The sequence below is a fragment of the Acanthochromis polyacanthus genome, chromosome 12 (genome assembly GCF_021347895.1).
Source record: "Acanthochromis polyacanthus isolate Apoly-LR-REF ecotype Palm Island chromosome 12, KAUST_Apoly_ChrSc, whole genome shotgun sequence".
Taxonomy (NCBI): Eukaryota; Metazoa; Chordata; class Actinopteri; family Pomacentridae; genus Acanthochromis; species Acanthochromis polyacanthus.
In genome coordinates, this window is record NC_067124.1 from 17,946,660 (window position 1) to 17,966,197 (window position 19,538).

General features: G+C 44.4%; 1 protein-coding gene across 1 annotated transcript; it reads left to right on the forward strand.

Annotated features, from left to right (window-relative positions):
- The first annotated feature begins 2 nt into the window (after positions 1-2).
- iqgap3 (IQ motif containing GTPase activating protein 3) lies at positions 3-19,428 on the forward strand. Its single transcript, XM_051957290.1, has 38 exons — positions 3-187; positions 610-697; positions 1,230-1,386; positions 1,692-1,769; positions 1,851-1,927; positions 2,055-2,122; positions 2,304-2,417; positions 2,492-2,670; positions 2,762-2,843; positions 6,054-6,217; positions 6,299-6,386; positions 6,577-6,740; positions 6,838-6,998; positions 7,074-7,189; positions 7,902-8,065; positions 8,901-8,991; positions 9,403-9,570; positions 9,672-9,814; positions 9,988-10,158; positions 10,254-10,337; positions 10,628-10,699; positions 10,919-10,988; positions 11,125-11,333; positions 11,515-11,667; positions 11,750-11,913; positions 12,008-12,232; positions 12,323-12,463; positions 12,551-12,635; positions 15,375-15,607; positions 16,266-16,398; positions 16,468-16,570; positions 16,664-16,796; positions 16,938-17,025; positions 17,111-17,323; positions 17,694-17,857; positions 17,967-18,092; positions 18,210-18,318; positions 18,433-19,428. The coding sequence occupies exons 1-38, from the start codon at positions 166-168 to the stop codon at positions 18,544-18,546; spliced, it is 4,914 nt and encodes a 1,637-aa protein (XP_051813250.1). The 5' UTR covers positions 3-165; the 3' UTR covers positions 18,547-19,428.
- Positions 19,429-19,538: the final 110 nt, after the last annotated feature.

The following is a 19,538-nucleotide window of genomic DNA, read 5'->3' on the forward strand; positions in this document are numbered from 1 at the left end:
CTTTCAAACCTGCGTCAGAAAACAGTTGTGGAGGAGGAAAGTTTGTGAAGCTAAACTTAATTTCAGCCTTTTACGGAGCAAATTTAATCTTCGGACGTTTTAAACCTTCAGCTTCACTCATCGAGACACAAATTTACGTTTGTTTAACCGCAGCAGCGACACAACATGGCTGATTCTCAGAGTCACTGTGAGTTTATTTACCGAAACATAAACTTTAACCAGGTTACATTATCTACTGTCTGTTTAAACCAGGTTACATTATCTACTGTCTGTTTTAACCAGGTTACATTAACCTAGTGTCTGTTTAAACCAGGTTACATTATCTACTGTCTGTTTAAACCAGGTTACATTAACCTACTTTATGTTTTAACCAGTTTACATTATCTACTGTCTGTTTTAACCAGGTTATATTATCTGCTGTCTGTTTTAACCAGGTTACTTTAACCTAGTGTCTGTTTTAATCAGGTTATATTAACCTACTGTCTGTTTTAACCTGTGCATTATGTATTGTAATATTGTGTATTGTTGTGTATTATGTGTTGCAATGTTGTGTATTGTGCATTGTGTGTTGTGTATTGTAATGTTATGTATTGTGCGTTGTGTGTCCAGATGAGCGGCTCACAGCAGAGCAGATGGATGAACAGAGGATCCAGAACGTGGCCTACCAGTACCTGTGCAGGTTGGAGGAGGCCAAGAGGTCAGTAAACAGAAACAGAACCACAGGTCTGCACCGCACAGCAGGAGTTCTGTATTTACAAAAAATAGTTACACAACAAGGAAAAGAGGACTTTCTTTAGCTGCTGTAAAATTAACAATATAAAAATATACAGACTTTACTCTTGGGTATCAATAAAGTATTTCTGTTCTGTTCTGTACCCTACGTGTTCATGATGACTTCTATTTAATACACAAACTGAGGTTTTTCACTTTGTTAAAGGCTTTAATAGAAACCAGATTCAAAATGTAATTCTGGGCAGTAATGAATAATAGTACATTTTTTAATTTTTATTGTTAGTTTCCAGTTTAACTCCACAGTTTTAAAATACGTATGTTGTTTTCTTTTTATTCTGAACTGCTTCATACAGTCACACTCAGTTTGTGAGAACAAAATGAACTTAATAAGTAATGTGACTGTTTCAGTGTAAGGAAGTTTGATCATGTTGAACCTGTTCTGTAGTGCAGACATCAAATCAGTTTACCTGCTGACAGAATGGATGTTATCTGTTCAGGTGGATGGAGGCTTGTTTGGGGGAGGAGCTTCCTGCTCCCACCGAGTTGGAGGAAGCTCTTAGGAACGGTGTTGTCCTCGCCAAACTGGGTCATCGCTTTGCTCCAAACGCTGTCCCTGAGAAGAAGATTTATGACCCCAAGCAGCTCCGATACCAGGTCACGTGATGCACTGATACAGTCCAGTTGGAACCAGTTGGAACCAGTCAGAACCTGTTTAGAGTGGTCAGAGCCTGTTTTTTACCAGTCAGAACCAGTTAAAACCAATTTGAACCCATTTATATTAGTCAGAACATGTTTCTCCCCGTTTCGACCAGGGAGACACAGTTTATTGGCCATGTTAGTCTATTTAACCAGTAGAACAAGCTCCTGTATCAAGAATCAGCAGCCTATTAATCTGTCAGTAGTAATTGCCAGCTGTTGATCTGTCAGGAATCAATAATCGGCGCTATTGATCTCTTCAGGCTGTGGGCCTCCAGTTCCGTCACACTGACAACATCAACCACTGGAGGAATGCCATGACGACACTGGGACTGCCAGCAGTAAGTGAACAGGCTGATTGATCAAAATATTGATCATCTAATCAGTTTGAATCAGGAGTGATCACCTGTTGTTCATTTCAGATCTTCCATCCTGAAACTACAGACGTGTACGACAAGAAGAACATGCCGAGAGCTGTTTACTGCATCCACGCACTCAGGTACAACTGACTGATCACATGTCTGTCTAAACACCTGTCAGTTTGGTCACCCATCTCTCTGATCACCTGTCCATCTGATCACCCGTCTGTCTGATCACCTGTCTTACCTGTGTGTGTCTCTCTGCAGCCTGTACCTGTACAGATTGGGTTTGGCTCCACAGATTCATGACCTCTATGGAAAAGTCAAGTTCACAGGTAAAGACCACGCACAAGTAAACAAGTATCAGTCAGTTACAGGTGTGTTCCTCAGCCTGTACAGGTATAGTGGCTTGTGTGAGCTTAATATTGAAAGTTTTTTTCTGTTTATTGGATCACCTGATGGTGAAGACCAGCTGTTGTTCAGAGAGTCTTACTAACATGTGATCTGTGCGTTTAGAGGAGGAGATCAACAACATGAAGCGAGAGCTCGACAAATACGGCATCCAAATGCCCGCCTTCAGCAAGATTGGAGGAATCCTGGCCAATGAGCTGTCAGTGGATGAAGCTGCAGGTAGAGAGGGGGGCTCTGGTTGGCTGAGAGCTCACATGGCAGGCAGGTAAACTAACCGTGTGTTTTTCTATCAGTCCATGCGGCAGTGGTAGCCATTAATGAGGCAGTGGAGCGGGGAGATGATAGAGCGACGGCGGCGGCTCTGAGGAACCCAGCTGCCCTGCTCACCAATTTGCAGGAGGCGCTAATGAGCATCTACCAGGAAATGCTGCAACAGGCGAAGAGGAATAAGGCTGAGCGAGCCGCAGGCAGGGTGAGAACTGAGCTCTGATTGGTTGGAGACACACACCTCTGTCGAGTCAGATTGCTATGTGTTGTTGTTGACAATATTGTGTTTCTGTCAGCGAGGAGCGTCAGAGGACAAAGACATGTATGAGGAGTATCTGACCCAGAAGGAGATCCAGGAGAGCATCAACATTGTCAACGGTGAGGCAATAAGCTCCTCTCTGTCAGTGATGTCTCAGCTGTCATATTGATGTCTGTGTAGATTCTTAGTCATGATGATCCTCAGAGCCTGAGTAGAAATCAACTAGACTTCCCTTTGTAGTGCTTGAAGATGTTCCGCCTTCATCCAAGAGGCTTCTTCAGTGTAAACTGACTGATGGAGAATTTTAGGTTTTTATTCTAGAATCCTTAGAACCTCCTCATTTACCACCCAGACTTCACAGGCCTCGAGGGATTAATGGATGTGAACCCACCTGGGGAGGATCTCAGGTCTGCAATATAAGTAGTTGAAGGTGTTGTAGACCCTCCTCTGTTTACTGATGCTGCCCCAGTGCACACAGATGTTTTCATTCAATCGTCTCTCAAACCATCTGTCCTGAGAGAGTTTTGAAAGGAAACTTAAGGTTGCATGTTGACACATCTTTAGAAAATCACCAAAGTTACAACATCTATCAACCAGAATTAAAACTATCTATCAGACAATTAAAACCTGTTCTGAAGGAGCCGTCTATCAGCTGCAAGACTGCTTCGAAACAACTGAGTGGGATTTATTCTCCAGCCACAACCTCCAGGAGTACACCGACACCGTACTCTCCTATATCAAAAACTGTGTTGACAATGTCACCGTCAACAAAAGGGTTAGGGTGTTTCTGAACCAGAAACCCTGGATAAATAGTGAAGTGCAATCCCTTCTAAAATGCCGCAACACTGCCTTCAAGTCGGGGGACAGGGCAGCATACAAAGCAGCCAGGGCAGACCTGAAAAGGGGGATCAGGGAAGCCAAGGCAGCCTATAAGAAGAAGGTTGAGGACCACTTTGCTGAAAATAACCCGAGAAGAATGGGGCAGGGGATAAATCATATCACCAACTACAGAAGCAGCAACCAGACGACAGCCCGGACTGATGCCTCCCTGGCTGAGGATCTAAATCATTTCTTTGCCCGCTTCGAAATGAACAGGTCCTCAGCCTCCACATTGATGTCACCCCCCACCAGCACCGGCACACTGACACTTTAGGAGCATGAATTGAGATGGGCGCTAAGATCAGTGAACCCCAGGAAGGCGGCCGGCCATGACGGAGTATCTGGTGAGGTACTCAGAACATGTGCTGACCAACTTACTGGTGTTTTCACTAAAATCTTTAATCTCTCGCTTTCACAAGCCACCGTTCCATCCTGCCTCAAAACGTCCACCATTATCCCCATCCCCAAGAAGACAGCAGGGGACAGTCCAAATGACTACAGGCCAGTTGCACTTACGCCTGTGGCAATGAAGTGCTTCGAGAGACTGGTCTGCAAGCACATTAGGACCAGCTTACCTCCTGCCTTGGACCCCCACCAATTTGCCTACAAGGCAAACCGATCTACCAAAGACGCTATCACTATAGCGCTCCACACCGCGCTGAGCCATCTGGAGCACCGGGGAAGCTACGTAAGGATGCTTTTCCTAGACTTCAGCTCAGCATTTAACCACATCATCCCGGAGATCCTGGTCCAGAAACTATCTGACCTGGGTCTCTCCACCTCCATCTGCCTCTGGATCAAAGACTTCCTGACAAACCGACCCCAGGCTGTTAGACTTGGACCCCACCTGTCCAGCACCATCACACTCAGCACCGGCTCCCCACAAGGGTGTGTTTTGAGTCCCCTCCTGTTCACACCCTACACATCCAACTGCTCCCCAACCCATCTCTCGAACACCATCATAAAGTTCGCGGATGACACCACTGTGGTTGGACTCATCTCAGGAGGGGATGAGACCGACTACAGAGATGAGATAAACAGACTGACTGCATGGTGTTCATTCAATAACTTTCAACTGAACACCACCAAAACAAAAGAACTCATCTTCGACTTCAGGAAGGGCAGAGCAGACCCGTCCCCCCTCTACATCAGTGGGGTCTGCGTGGAAAGGATTCACTCCACAAGATTTCTGGGTGTGCAGATCTCTGATGATCTGTCCTGGACTGCCAACACCAAAATGGTGCTGAAGAAGGCTCAGCAACGACTCCACTTTCTGAGAGTGGTCAGGAAAAACAACCTGGAGAAGAAGCTGCTGGTTACCTTCTACAGAGCCACCATAGGGAGCATCCTAGGCTACTGCATCACGGTGTGGTACGCAGGGTGCTCAGCAGAAAACAGGAGAGTGCTGCAGAGGGTCATCTGCATGGCCCAAAAGATCACTGGCTGCTCTCTGCCCAGCCTGGAGGACATTGCCAACTCTCGCTACCTCAGCAGAGCTGGCAACATTATCAACGACCCATTCCACCCCGGTAACCATCTGTTTGACCTGCTGCCATCCGGTCGACGGTACAGGTCACACAAAACCAGAACAAGCAGACTCAGAAATAGCTTCTTCCCAAAAGCTATCACTGCAGTCAACAATCACAGAGCCTGACATCCACATTCCTTCGGCACCTGAAAGACTCATGCTGCTATTGCATTTATGCCCTTGTGTAAATATATTTATTGTTCTTTTTAAATTGTACTGTTTATTGCTGTTTTTCTTGCTTTGACACCAAATGGGAACTGGTGTCCTAATCTCGTTGCACCCGGTACAATGACAATAAAGGCTATTCTATTCTATTTCTATTCTATTCTATTCCGAAACTGTAGACAATTGGAGCTGGATAGCGAAGTGACTAACACCTCAGACTAAGGCTCACGAGATTGGTGTTTCAAATCCTGGTCAGGGCCAGTTGTCCAGTGAGGACCCTGAGGCAAGGTCCTTATGCTGAACCGCCTACCTACTTTGTGTTGTATCTACTCTCAGATATATGTCACTTTGGATTAAAGATTCTGCTAAATGGCATTGTAGAATTGGCAGATTTTGAACTTTTTGACTAAAGCTACTAATCTGGGACGTGGTTAATCTTTTGGTTAAACATTAACCAAAAGATTAACCAAATTTAATTAAAATCACTTATTTCATTGGAAAAAAGAAGATTTTTATAAGAGTGAAAAAATGCCCAGAACCTGCTTGGACTGCAGAGGGTTTAGGCAGCCATGTATGTTCTCTAAACAGAGGGAGTCTACCTATCAGGTACTTGTTATACTGTCCTCAGGTCCTCATCAGATCTCTGGTCCTTCATAGGTCATTAGTTATCATGTGATTTTGGTGAGAGAATATATACCTGTAACTCGCCATTAGGCTCTGAGGAATATTGATAATATTATTAATGTTTATGTTTCAGTTCGATCAGCGGTAGAGCAGGTGGATGAAGCTCTGGATGCTGCAGATGAACTCTCTCTGCTCTCGGCGCTGCAGCTGCCATGTTTGACACTCAGTGGCCTCCATGCTAATAACGGCCCCTGGTACCTGGACCAGCTGTCAGCAGACCGCCAGCAGAAAGCTCTGGTACAGGAGATAAACACACACTGCTTTTGACCTCTCTGTAACCCCTGTGCCACCTCTGACCCCTGTATGATCTCTCACCAGGAACAGGGTTCTGTTGATCCTCTGGAGCCCTTTGAGCTGCAGGACGGTGTCACTGTTGCCAACCAGGAAGCTCAGAGAGCCAGAAACAGTGAGTGACCTCCTGTCTGCACCTGAACCAAACACACCTGTTGAACTCTGACCTCTGACACACACCATTCTGTGTGTGTGTGTGTGTGTGTGTGTGTGTGTGTGTGTGTGTGTGTGTGTGTGTGTGTGTGTGTGTGTGTGTGTGTGTGTGTGTGTGTGTGTGTGTGTGTGTGTGTGTGTGTGTGTTTCAGTGCATGCAGCAGTGCAGAGTGTTAATGCGTCGCTGCGCAGAAATGACCCCAGACACACAGTCAGCTGCCTGATGGCCTCTGACCTCCAGCTGCCTGAAGTGTTTCCATCTGCTGTGACGCTCTACCACCGAGAGCTGCAGCTGCTGCAGAGACAGACTCCACAGGTAGTACCTGAGACAGACTGCACAGGTAATTGCACCTGAGGCAGGTGCTGTGTCCCAGGTGTGTCAGGTCTTTTTTTCCACATACTCTGTCCTGCAGGGGGAGCTGCAACAGGAGGAGCTCTTTGTTGCCGTGGAGATGTTGTCGGCTGTCGCTCTCATCAATCAGGCCCTGGAGGTGGGACACCTGCAGCAGTTTAGCGCCTCATTGATCAGTCCATCTGCAGGACTCTCTGACGTAGACCACGACCTGCTGGACAGGTACAGCTCTGAACACCTGTCTGGTACCTGTCTGTCAGAGTGTCACTGCACCTCACCGTGATGTCACTGTTGCAGGTATTTTGAGTGTCTGGTTGGTGTGAAGAAGCAGGTGGGCCGAGATCTGCTCACCTGGAATCAGCTGCAGGAAGGAATCAACGCTGTCAACATCTCAGTGCAGGGCGAACACCAGCGTATGTAAACACAAACAACAACTACATGTCTGCAACACAATAACAACATGTCTGCGACACAATAACAACATGTCTGCGACACAATAACAACATGTCTGCGACACAATAACAACATGTCTGCAACACAATAACAACATGTCAGCAACATAACAATTACATGTCCACAACTAAACATGTCAGCAACATAACATGTCAGCAACATAACAACAACAACATGTCTGCAACACAACAACATGTCAGTAACACAGCAACATGTCAGCAACTCAGAAGCATGTCAGCAACACAGCAACACAACATGTCAACAACACGAAACCGAAACTAAAACTTACGTGACAGTTTCACGAATCCTCGTGAGATCGGGCTGCAACAACACAATATGTCAGCAACACAGCATGTCAGCAACACAGCAACATGTCAGCAACTCAAAAACATGTCAGCAATACAACAACATGTCAGCAATAACAACAACATAACAACAATTACATGTCCACAACTCAACATGTCAACAATATGTCAGCAACAGAACATGTCAACAGCAACACAGACATGTCAGCAGCAACCTAACAATGACAAAAACATGTAAGCAACAACGACATCGACAACATGTCAACAATAACAACATGTTGTCTACTCATCAACAACAACACAATATGTCAACAACACAGTGCAGGATGAATGCCTGACCTCTCTTTGACCTCTGTGACCTCTCCAGAGCTGCTGGCTGTTGGTCTGATCAATCAAGCTGTGATGAGAGGAGACGTCCAGCAGCTGCTGTCTGCTCTGCTGCTGCCCACCTGTGGTGTGGACGAGGTTACACCTGCCAACACCAGCAGATACCTGACCCTGCTGACCAGAACCAGGCAGCACAAAGCACAGGTACATATGAGGAAGTAAACCTGCACAGATACAGTGCCTATAAGGAGTATTCACTTAGTGTGATGGACAAAAAGCTTACTGGTCTCCTTAGACCATAGAACCTTCCTCCAGTCTCCACATGTCTTCTGGTGAACTCTAATCCAGACATAATATGACCTTTTTTTTCAACAAAGTCTTTCTCTTTGTCTCTCATAAAGTTTTTACTGGTGAAGAACAGACAGCAGTTGTACAAATAGTCTCTCTCATCTCAGCTGCTGAAGCTTGTAACTCCTTCAGAGGAGTCACAGGTGTCTTGGTGGCTTCCCACACTTGTCTATTTCTTGCTCGGTCTCTCAGTTTTTGACAACATCCTGCTCAGATATATTCAATGTTCCATATTCCTTCTGTTTCTTAAAAATGACTTTAACTGGACTAAAAACTGTCTTGTATCATCCCATGATGGATGCTTTTTAGTAAGGGTTGACCGATGTGTTTTTTGATTATTAACAATGGAGAAAGGCCGATAACCAAACCTGGAACTGATATACATTCATAGTTACTCATTACCATCACATGATAGCAGGAAACCTGTCATTCAAAACTACATGTGTTCATGTAGTTTTGAATGACAGTTCACTGTTGAAAAGCAATTAAAAGAGAAAACTTTCAGTCGGGAAGAATGCTTTTTATGCCTGTAAGAATGTTGAGAGACACTGCAAAAGCATAGAGGTAATGTGTACAGGTGAATCCACACAAGTGACCAGGGTTTCAGCATTCAAAATGACATTAATCTGTAATGTTCATCGTGACCTTCAGAGCTTTAAACCAGAACTCGCATGTCCTCCTGTCCAATCAGGTGAGCAGAGACCCAGGAACTGAGCTGTGGTTGGCTGATATCCAGGAGGCTGTAAGGAGAGCCAATCAGCAGAGTCAGAAAGCTCTGAAGTGTGAGTCACACGCTTTATCTTGTTCGGTATTAAAATGTTTCAATAAGGGAATGACTGAGGAAACAGCCCCACACCAAAGTGCAGCTTATCCTGCATACAGCTTGTTTCTATTGCATGTTTCATTATATGTCGTATGTAGAACATGGTTGTCTTTCCCACTAAACTCTAGTCAGATATCAGTATCATCACTTAAGACTTGTTTGGAGAAAAATAATGAGCATCGCTTGTTGGAAAGAGCTTTTAGAAATATGTCCAGAAATAAGCAATAAGCATATACAGGCAGTCATGAGTTAAAAAGAAACAAGCTAAATACAAGTTCAACTTGCGATTCAAGGGAAAATGATATGAAAAAATAAAGCGCGTACTTTTACTTGATTGTCGGTATTAATTTATTGCTTCTGTGTATGTCAGTGTGTCTGTCGGTGGCAGCAGTGAACCAAGCTGTGAAAGAGAACAAAGTGAAACAAACTCTGCGAGTTCTGTGTCTACCTGAAGTGGAGCTGCAGGGAGTTTTGCCTCACTGTGTTGCAGAGTATCAGCAAGAGCTGAGCACCTTGATTGCCCAGCGGATGCAAACAGGTGAGATGCACACGGGTACTCCAGGTGTGTGATGGTCAGGGTCATCTGCGCTTTCTAGGCTTCACACAGTAACAGCTGACTTTAGGTTTCTGTGGTTTCAGGAGACAACAGGAGTCCTTGGGTTCGAATTCGGCTGCAGGATGGATCCTGGTATCACTTTCACCTGAACAGGTTGGAGGGAAGCTGGGACAGACCCAATGGATTCATACACAACAGTGTGTTCGTCGACCACCAGGAGATCCAGGTGAGACCCACCAGAGCCACACCAGAGACATGCATTAGGACGTCCACAATGAGTTGGAGTCTCCTTTCTGCTCTTTAAAAGTTCCTGTTTGAGACAAAGAACAGAGATGCTCCCAGCCTGTGATTGGTCAGCAGTTTTGTCTCGTAACATGTGATGTCACGCCTCCCCTGCAGGAAGTGGTCCACAGCATCTCAGCATCCTACAGTCGCAGTGTCCTGTGGCGAAGCAGCGAAGCCCTCATCATTCGCCTGCAGGCTCTGAGTCGAGGTTTCCTGATCCGACAACAGCTGGAGGCTCGACGGCGTTACCTGGTCAGTCAGACACCTGCCGTCGTCGTCATCCAGGTGAGGCCTGTCAGAGGTCTGAGGCTGACCTCAGGTGAGTCAACTGTTTCCACATGTGAGAAAGTTGTGTCCAACCGTCTCTGGTCTGTGTTCAGGCTCAGTGGAGGAGGTTTGTCCAGCAGAGGGCGTACCGGCGGCGGCTGCAGTTCCTCTACATGAACTGGAGAGCTGTTGTCAGGGTAACCGCTGCTGTTTTAATGCTTTAATACCAAAATTTGACGCCTGATGTCTGCATTTTAAACCTGAACTTCTGTCTGCAGTTTGTTTTAGTGTTTAACTTAAGTTTTTTCTCTAATCTCATTATAGATTTAATGTGTATGAAGTAACCATATCTTTTCCATCAGAGGAAGAAGGATGGTGTATTTCAAACTCACAGAACAAATAGAGAATAAATAAATAGTGAGATGAATGAATGTAATGTTTCAGCAGTTCTTTCAGTTTACACATCATCAATGATGTCTGTGAACAGATCCAGTCGATGGTGAGGATGTGGCTGGCTAGGAGACGATATCAAGCTCGACTGAGTTTCTTCAGACGTAACGTGAGTTTTGTTGATGTCTCTGTTAACACAGTATTTGAACACATTAACTCGGTCTAAATTGTAATGTTTCTCTCAGTGATTTACTGTGGTTTCAGTTAAATGTGCGCTTTCATTCTCCCTGTTACACGGAACCAAATGCTGCACAGAGGGACACACTGTGGTTGTACAACAGTATATGATTCTGCAGCATCAGTGTGTAGTAACTGTGTGTGTCCACAGGTGGGTGCTGTCATTAAGATCCAGGCCTTCTTCAGAGCCAACAGAGCTCGAGACGAGTACAGGATGCTGGGTGAGGTCACTAATAAGAAGCTAATTCTGATTTGTTGAACTACAGTGTAACTTAGTGGCATCATGAGATAAATTAATCATGCTGCCGTTCATTTGGTCTGTGTCATTAATAAGCCCCTCCCCTTTTCCTGTCGTAGTGCACTCGGCCACGCCCCCGCTGTCTGTGGTCATGAAGTTTGTTCACCTGCTTGACTTGGGTGACGGTGACATCAGAGAGGAGGCAGAGCTTCTGCGTCAGAGGGAGGAGGTGGTGAGGAGCATTCGCTTCAACCGACAGCTGGAGGCCGACCTGGACCTGATGGACCTGAAGATTGGCCTGCTGGTTCGCAACAGAGCCACTCTGCAGGTAAGGACCAGAACCCAGACCCCTACAGAAACCTAGACCAGGTCTGACTCAACCCTTGACTAGAACTCGGACCTCCTGCTGAACCTCAGACCTAGATCGAGTAAGTCAGTCACAGAAACCTGGTCTGCTCCTTCAGCCTGCCTTGTTCAGGTGTAAGCTCCGCCCCCATCTCTCTAAACAGGAAGTGGTGTCTCACTGTAAGAAACTGACCAAGAAGAACAAGGAGCAGCTGTCGGACATGATGGACGGGGAGAAAAGTAAAGGACTGAAAGCTCTGAGCCGAGACAGAAGGGAGAGACTGGAGGCCTACCAGCACCTGTTCTACCTGCTGCAGGTAACACACACCTGTTCTACCAGGTAGAAGGTATTACCTGCTGCAGTTGGAGTTAGTGACACTGTGTATGTGTGTGTTTCAGACACACCCATTGTACCTGGCTCAGTTGATCTTCCTGATGCCACAGAGTCGCTCCACCTCCTTCATGGAGATGTTGGTGTTCAGTCTGTTTAACTACGGCTCCGGCAGCAGGGAGGCCTACCTGCTGCTTCAGCTGTTCACGGAGGCACTCCGATACGAGATCAGGTAACGTACTGTGATGTCACTGTGTACCTGTATGATGATGTCACTGTGTCTTGTGTGTGCGTGCTGATGTCACTGTTTTCTGTGCTGATGTCAGACTGAAGGTGGACCAGCCTCAGGATGTGGTCACCGGGAATCCCACCGTCATTAAGATGTTGGTGAACTTCTACCGCCACGCTCGTGGTCACAACACCCTGCGGGAGGCGCTCGGTCCGGCTTTGCAGGACGTCCTGCAGGACCGAACCCTCAGCATCAGGACCGACCCGGTGGATGTTTACAAGACCTGGATCAACCAGACCGAAACCCAGACCGGAACCAAAAGGTGAAAACCGAAACTAATCAACGGGCACAGCTGAAAACCTGTAGGTGTGTGAGTGACTAACCTGTCCGTCTCACCTGTCTGTCTCTGCAGCTCTCTGCCCTATGACGTTTCTCCTGAAGATGCTCTGTCTCACCCTGAAGTTCAGAGACGCATTGACATCGCCATCATCAACCTGAAAAACCTGACGGACCGAGTCCTCAAAGCCATCACCTCCAACCTCCACAAACTACCGTAGGTCTCCACCTGTAGACAAACTACAGCAGGTCTCCACATGTATATAAACCTTCTGATGATTGTGTTTTATTGTGTTTGTGGTAGGTATGGTCTCCGTTACACAGCAAAGGTGCTCAGAGACGCCCTAAAGGTGAAGTTTCCTGGTGCCAGTGAGGATGATCTCTACAAGGTAAATAGGCAGCTTTACTGGTCTTACTATTTTTCTCCCACTTACTACCAGTTCAGAAATTAGATGTTTGTAAGAGCTGTTGTTTTGTGATTAATAAAAGTGTTCTCCATTGTTATCACAGCTGAGTGCATCATGTTGCCATTAAAGCACATTTAAAATTTCAGGTTCCACCCTGGGGCTGCACAGTGGAGTAGTGGTTAGCACTTTCGCCTTGCAGCAAGAAGATCCCCGATTCAAATCCCGGCCTGGGATCTTTCTGCATGGAGTTTGCATGTTCTTCCTCTGCATGCATGGGTTTTCTCCGGGCACTCCGGCTTCCTCCCACAGTCCAAAAAATATGCTGAGGTTAATTGGTTGCTCTAAATTGCCCGTAGGTGTGAATGTGAGTGTGATTGTTCGTCTGTATATGTAGCCCTGCGACAGACTGGCGACCTGTCCAGGCTGTCCCCTGCCTTTGCCCGAGTCAGGTGGGATAGGCTCCAGCACCCCCTGTGACCCTAGTGAGGATAAAGCGGTGTATAGAGAATGCATGGCTAAAAGTATTCCGGCACCGTGCCGGAATTCCGGTGTGGGACACCGACGTTTGGCTCAAGAAAAGAAAGATATTCGTCCGTCTACCAATGACGAATGGATGAAAATTTCATCCAAATTCGTTAGTCCACTTTTTTGAGTAATGTTGCGCACAGGCAAATAGACAGAAGGACAAACGTACGCCAATCGGGCCCATAACTGCGCTGTGTTCCTTGGCGAACTGAAAATAAATGCAAGCCCTTTGATTGCCCGTTCAGAAAAAATGAAGCAACTCGGTGCTTGACCATAGACTGTATATAAAGATAGAAAAATATTAATTTACAGTTTATTGGCATGACAAGGGGGGCGCAAGCGACTGGTAGAAAAAGGTCCGTCTACGCGGAACTAATTAGCTGAATTATTGTTTTAACATCAGCATGTTTTTCGCAGTGCACAAACTGCGCTGGACATTCGCGTTCGTTCGGGCTCGGAAGTACGGACACCCGAGAACGGGAGGACGATGCATCGTTAATGCGCGATTGGAACACCAGCGTACTTGATCACATCACCACCTGGGTCCGTCTACCCTGGGATGACTTTACAGAGTGTAAAAAAAAAAACTACAGAGAAGACATTAACTGTAAATTGTAAATATGTAAAACTGTAAATTTTAAATAATTTCTAGACCATGAAAAGTTGTTTTGATAAGTAAAATATTAGATTGCTCAGTTCCACATAGCTGTGACTAAATGTTGTGTTCCTTTGTAGATAAACTCTGATCTGGCAGTTGTATTGTGTAAATGATAAACTGAGGTATAATACTATTGAAATTGAATTTGCTTCTCTTAAGAAATTTAAAGGTGTTCATGATATTTTGTAAAAAGATAATTCATTAAATGTGATCATTTTTAGAATGTACTTTTTTTAACTAAAACAAAGGGGAAAAGTTGTGGTTAATTATAGGTTGTTACGTTGTGATTTTACTGGTGCAGCCCACTGGAGATCAAATTGGGCTGAATGTGGAACCTGGAATAAGATGAGTTTCACTCTCCTGATCTTTACTGTGAAAAACAAGACAAAAATAACACAGCCCCTGTATATTCATGTTTTGATAATTGTAGTATAAAAAAACTGTCATACACACACACACACACACACAAAGTTACTGAGGCGGGGCACCGAAGTTTTTTGTCCTCTGAAGGGTGGCCTGACAGAAAAGAATTTGAGAACCACTGGAGGCAGTGGTTCTCAAATTTTTTCACTAAGGAACAAGATGTCAGAAAGAAAGAAGAAATAGATAGGGCAGGAAAAAAAAGATTCAGCTTACCAGTTCTCGTAGCACTGTAAATGTTTTTTAATTGAACTGTAGTTTTCTGTAGTAAACTGTAGTTGTTTATTTTCAATTTTCCTATTTATTTCTGATTATTTAAGTTACCAGTTCTTAGAGCACTTTAATCTTTTTTGTTATTATTTTGAACTGAACTATAGTTTTCTCTTATTTTTATTTAGTTAGTTGTTTTTTTGCACTGTAATTGTTTACATAGTTGTATTTCAGAATAAATAGTGCAGATGGTGCGCATATTGTTAAAAGTGAATCAATGTCCTTTTCCTTATCTTTTACTGATTGGTTGTTAAACAATATATTTGCACCATGTTGTAGTCAGATGGAGCACCTACCACCACCTACTGACCATTATTGTATTACTATAATCTGTAGTCTGAGTTTGTGAAGGCAGATCCATCCATCCATTCTCTATACACCGCTTTATCCTCACTAGGGTCGCGGGGGTGCTGGAGCCTATCCCACCTGACTCGGGCGAAGGCAGGGGACACCCTGGACAGGTCGCCAGTCTGTTGCATGGCTACATATACAGACAGACAACCACACTCACATTCTCACCTACGGGCAATTTAGAGTCATCAATTAACCTCAGCATATTTTTGGACCGTAGGAGGAAGCCGGAGTACCCAGAGAAAACCCACACATGCACAGGGAGAACATGCAAACCCCATGCAGAAAGATCTCAGGCCCACCCTTGGGCGAAGGCAGATATCTTCATTTATTATTAGTTAGCGAGATTGTGCCCCGACCCCCACCCAAAAGCAAAAAAGTTCAGGCTCAGGATTATTTTTCACTTTAAGCCCTGAGAATGGATGGATGAATGGTTCCACCCTGAACATACGACAGTAACAGTGAATCCCTCTGTAACCTGCTGCTGCTCCCTGCAGATCGTCGGTAACCTGGTCTACTACCGGTACATGAACCCGGCTGTGGTGGCGCCGGATGGCTTTGACGTGGTGGATCGCTCTGCGGGCTCAGTGCTGCAGCCGGAGCAGCGCCACATCCTGGGCTCCATCGCTCGCATGCTGCAGCACTCCGCCGCCAACAAACTGTTCCATGGAGACGGATACCACGTCAGAACCCTGAACCAGTACATCAGCCAGACGCACAGCAAGTTCAGGTCTGAATGAAGCAATCAGAACCCATTAGTCTGTTAGAGAGCTTCAGGAAACACTGATTACCAGCTAATCAATTACAGAAAATGATCCGTAGTTGTAGTTAAGTCAATGACTAGTTGTTGTTGTTTTTTAATCTATTTGTGTTAATTTTGCTTCTTTTTCATTAGTTCATCCTTTCTCGTTGTTTTGCATTTATTTGTATTCATTTAGTGTCTTTTTTGTTTGTGCAGGTTTCTTTAGTTCATGCAGATCTTTGCAGTCATTTTGCATCTTTTTGTGTTGATATAGAGGTTTTCATCGTTTGTCTCTTTGGTATTCTGATTTCATGCTTGCTATTGATTTGCATCAACTTGTGTTGATTTTTGCATAAAAGTACAACAATTCATCAATTACTTTTTATCTTTTTAAATTAATCTCTAACTGTTTGGATAATCAATTAATCAGTTTAATTATTTGTTAATTAAAATAGTTCAAATTCTCAGATTTCAGCTTCTTCAGTGTGAATCTTTTCTGGTTTCTCTGAGACACTAAACTGAAGATCTTTGGACAAAACACGACATTTGAGGACAAACCTGTTCTTTGTTCTTCAGGAGTTTCTCTTAGTGTTGTCTGTTCTTCAGGAGGTTTTCCTCACTGTTCTCTATTTTCTCTGTTCTTAAGGAGGTTCCTGCAGTCGGTCTGTGATGTTCCGGAACCAGAGGATAGATTCAATGTGGACGAGTTCTCGGAGTTGTTGATCGTCCACAGACCTGTCATCTACATCTCTATCAGTGAGCTGCTCAACACTCACAAGGTCAGAAACATTGCACCAGAACCAGAACCTGGTTCCAAACTCTATCTGACCTGCCATCTGTCTCTGCAGCTGCTGCTGGAACATCAGGAGGTTTTGTGTCCGGACCCCTCAGACCCTCTCAGACTGATCCTGAAGGACCTAGGACCAGTTCCCACCCTGCTGGAGATCAGCGGTACTACAGCTGATGAATACATCTGGTTCTGGTTCTGTTCCTGGTTGTGGTTCTGTTCCTGATTCAATCTGAGTCTGTGTTTGTGTGTTTCAGGAGAGTCCTCATCAGCCGCTGATCCAGGATCAGAGTCTCAGAGCTGTAAGACCGAAGTTTCCCTGACGCTCACCAACAAGTTTGACATCTTCAGTGACGACGACAAACCAGATGCCAGAGGACTGCTGCTGAGGTAGCTTAGCATGTTAGCCTCTTCTGCTGAGGTAGCTTAGCATGTTGGCCGCTTCTGCTCAGGTAGCTTAACATGTTAGCCCCTCCTTATTTTCTGTTTTCTTTTCAAACAACTTTCAGTCTTGTTTTGATGTTTTTGCAGCACAAAGCAGCTGATCATTGATGTCATCAGGACTCAGTCAGGTGACTCTCTGAGTGACATCCTGAGAACGACACCCTCACATGACCAAGTAAAACAAACTCACCAACACAAGAAGTGTTTCTAACCTGCTGTCATGTTTATTATCTCACCTATGGCCTGAACTCTTTCAACAGGAGGTGTGCCATGATTGGCTGGTGCAACGACGGGCAAAGCAGGATGCTCGAACACCTGAGAAGATGAAGAGGAACCAGTCGCTGGTTGCCAACGGCAACCTCAGTCTGGAGGAGAAGAAGAGGAAGATTCTGAGGAGTCTTCGTCGTCTGGAGGGACTCGGCATCCTGAAAGCGCCGCAGAGTGAGAACCAGATCCTGCAGATGATTGCCAAGGTGACGCCTCGGTTCTGATTTTAGTTAGTGTTGGGTTCAGCAGGAATATAATAATGTAGTATAATACATATATTAATTCAAATAGTATACTATAAAACATGTATTAAAATACATATATTAATATGAATAACATACTATAAAACATGGACTAAAATACATATATTAATACACATAATATGCTATAATACAAATGGTAAAATACATGTATTATTGCAAATAATACACTATAAAACACAGTATCATACATATATTACATTTAGTATAATACATTCATTAATACAGCATAATAATACAGTATAATACATATACATGTATTATCACTTTATATTATATCGTATATTGCAGTATAATAAAGGTGTTTGGTCCTCAGGACATTCGTCAGCAGCGTCTGCACCGTCAGCGCCGGGGGGCGGAGCTTCTGAAGCTCCGTCAGACACTCAGCAGCCTGCAAGTGAAGAGCAGCTTCCACAGCGAACAGGTGGACTACTATAGACATTACATCACATCCTGTCTGGACAACCTGACCGCCAACAGGTACACACACAACCTTTCCACACATCCTCACAGTAACGCACACAGTTCTACAGATGTCAGTGAGATGATATGATTGGCTCTCACACACTATGGCTGGTTTTTATTGCAGTAAATCAACCAAAAAGAAGACAGCAGACGGTAAAGGGAAGAAGAAGCTTCCAGCTCTGAGCTACAGCGCCGCCCGGCTGCAGGAGAAGGGAGTTCTGTTGGAAATTGAAGAACTGCCAGCTACACAGTGAGAACAGGACATAGAATACACTGAGGGAGAACCGAGAACACGTGGTAGCACATGTTGTCCTGGCTTCTTTTGTAGGTTTTGAACTGTTCTCGTTATATGTTTTAACTGTTTCAGGTTTAAGAACGTTGTCTTCGACATCGTTCCTGCGGCAGAAAAAGGAACCTTTAACGTCAAAGCTCGATTCCTCGGAGTTGAGATGGAAGAGTTCAAGCTCAAATACCAGGTATGAACCAGGCCAGATACTAAGACAAACTGGGCTAGATATAAACTGGGTTAGATACTGAGGTAAACCGGAGTAGGTAAACTGGTATAAACTAGTGTGTTTTGTGTGTTGCAGGACCTGCTACAGCTACAGTATGAGGGCGTGGCCGTGATGAAGATGTTTGACAAGGCAAAAGTTAATGTTAATCTGCTCATCTTCCTCCTCAACAAGAAATTCTTTAAGAAATGAACCGAGTGATGTTCTAACCTCTCCATCTCTCTGGCTCTACGTCACACTATGTTACCTATTTTTACACATCAATATACTAAAGAGTGAGGCATCAGCTCACCATCTCTGTTTATAAACTCTATTATGAATGTTTGTGTCACAGTTTCAGCTGTATTTTATATTAACTAAAAAACAATACATAACCAGAAGATGATATGAACTTTATACACAGTATTTTGTATCGTAGTACATCTCAGTATATAGGGAGGTGTTCCTACACTCCAATCCATCAAACTCACCTGTCAACTACTTTATATCTCACTAGAATTTAACCAGAGTGGGACATCTGTTGAACACTCCTTCCTCTGTCTGGATACTTAACGCACTACAACAGAGTGAGACATCTTTTACAGTCCTATCTTTGGGTCTAACTAACAGTGTAGACCTCTTTTGTTTTTGTTTTATCCCACTACGTTATCCATGTTTATTTCAGACTAAATGAGGCATCTTCTCTCTACTATATATGCATTGTACCTGAAAAGTCAGATTTCTTTTAGAATTTAAACGGCAACAATCTTTTTTTTTTTTTTGTCTTGCTTTTTGATCAGATTAATTTAGATGCTTTTGGGATTCTGTAGAATTCTGTAGGCAAGACTTTGGTTGGTGATGACAGGTTTCATTGGTCACTGAAGTCTGAAGTTTCTATGTACAGCTCAAACAGTAAATCTGATTATTTTAGATAATCAGCCAGAATCCAGCTGACAGTAGCTGCAGATTCCTGATCCCTGACTGATCAACAACAGCAACTGATCTATAACTGTAAATATTTCCTGTCACTTTCTGTGCTCTTCTGTTTGTGTGTCAATGTCTGAAGGGAAACTTTTAAATAAATAGTTTTTACTGAATAAACTGTTTTTCAGCTGCTTTTTTGTGACTCACTGAAGGTTCTGGGTTTACTTTGGTAAAATAATCAACTTATTGAACTGATACAGTTCAATAAATCTGGTTTTGAC